Genomic DNA, 1322 nt, shown 5'->3' with positions numbered 1-1322 from the left:
TTGGTGGCTCAGTGGGGGGGGGCGGGGGGGCACTGTAGCATCCCTCTCCTCTGCTCCCCCCCTGCAGACAAGCGGTCCCTGCAGCCCGACAACGCGCTGAACGTCGTCTCCTGCAAGGACGGACGGCAGATGCTCACCATCGCCAAGGTGTCCAGGAAGGATGCGGGGCTTTACGAGTGTGCTGCCGCCAACGCCCTGGGCACAGCCATCAGCTCCTGCACGCTGGCTGTGGCACGTAAGGATGCGAGGGGGGGACCTCAGGGGGCAGAGGTGCTGCCCCGTGGGGAGAGAGCATGTGCCAGGCACGCTGGGGGCCGGTCGGAGCAGGTCACTTGACCTCTGCTCTCCGCATCTGCAGGAGACTGGAACTTTTGAGGGGGGACAGGCTGGTTTTGCCCGGGCACCTCCAGCATCTCCGAGCCCATGCGTTGCACTGGCCTCGCCCCACAGCAGCTCCGCCCTGCCCCTGGCTGGGCTCCCAACCCACCCCGTCTGTCCCCTCGCAGGGCTCCCCGGGCGGCCGGGCACCCCGGAGATCCCCCAGAAGTACAAGAACACGGTGCTGGTGCTGTGGAAGCCTGCGGAGAGCAAAGCCCCCTGCACCTACACGCTGGAGCGCAGGCTGGACGGTACGCGGGGCTGCCTCCCGTCCCCTGGGAGCCGCAGCCGGAAAGATGGGCTCACACAGGGACACCAAGCCAGGACAAAAGCGCCCAACGTCCGTGCTGTCCCCTGGGGCTTGGCGGGGGCCCGGGGGAGGGGTGGGGGACAGGGGGCTGCTCCCTGCCCCCCGTCTGCCCTCACCTCACCTTGCCCCCGCGTCGGCAGGGGAGCATGAGTGGAAGATCGTCAGCACCGGCATCGCTGACTGCTACTTCAACGTGACGGAGCTGCCCCCCGGGAGCACTGCCAAGTTTCGGGTGGCCTGTGTCAACAAGGCCGGGCAGGGGCCCTACAGCACCCCCTCAGGGAAGGTGCACCTCGAGGCGGCAGGTGAGCAAGTCCTGTCCCGTGGGGCAGCCGTGGGGCAGCCGTGGGGGCAGGTGTAGGGCTGAGGCCTCTGGGATGCTCTGGGGGTCCTTGAGTCCCAGGGGATCTTTCCCCCCAGGGCTTTGGGGAACAGGGTGCCGCTTGCACCCCACTGCTGGCTTGCCCGCGCCTGGCTCATACCTCCCTTTGCTCCCCGCAGATGCCCGAGCTGCCCCAGCCAAGGACATCGCTGTCCCTGTCCCTGTCCCTGAGAAGGTGGCTTCCAGCCGGTCGACCCAGACACCCGTGGGGCAGCCAGAGCCGCCACCCGTGGGGACCCCCCCCACCCCGCT

The 1322-nt window shown here is 68.8% G+C and overlaps 1 protein-coding gene across 1 annotated transcript in view; it reads left to right on the top strand.

The window, feature by feature from the left end:
* Window positions 1-1322, top strand: part of SPEG (striated muscle enriched protein kinase) — a 63869-nt gene that overhangs the window by 47877 nt on the left and 14670 nt on the right. The window contains 4 exon segments of the mRNA XM_035901117.1: window positions 68-235; window positions 507-629; window positions 829-993; window positions 1190-1275. Coding sequence (XP_035757010.1) covers window positions 68-235; window positions 507-629; window positions 829-993; window positions 1190-1275 — 542 coding nt within the window.

The sequence above is a fragment of the Egretta garzetta genome, unplaced genomic scaffold, assembly GCF_000687185.1.
Source record: "Egretta garzetta isolate BGI_Z169 unplaced genomic scaffold, ASM68718v1 scaffold219, whole genome shotgun sequence".
NCBI lineage: Eukaryota > Metazoa > Chordata > Aves > Pelecaniformes > Ardeidae > Egretta > Egretta garzetta.
This window is presented reverse-complemented; position numbering and strand designations above follow the sequence as displayed.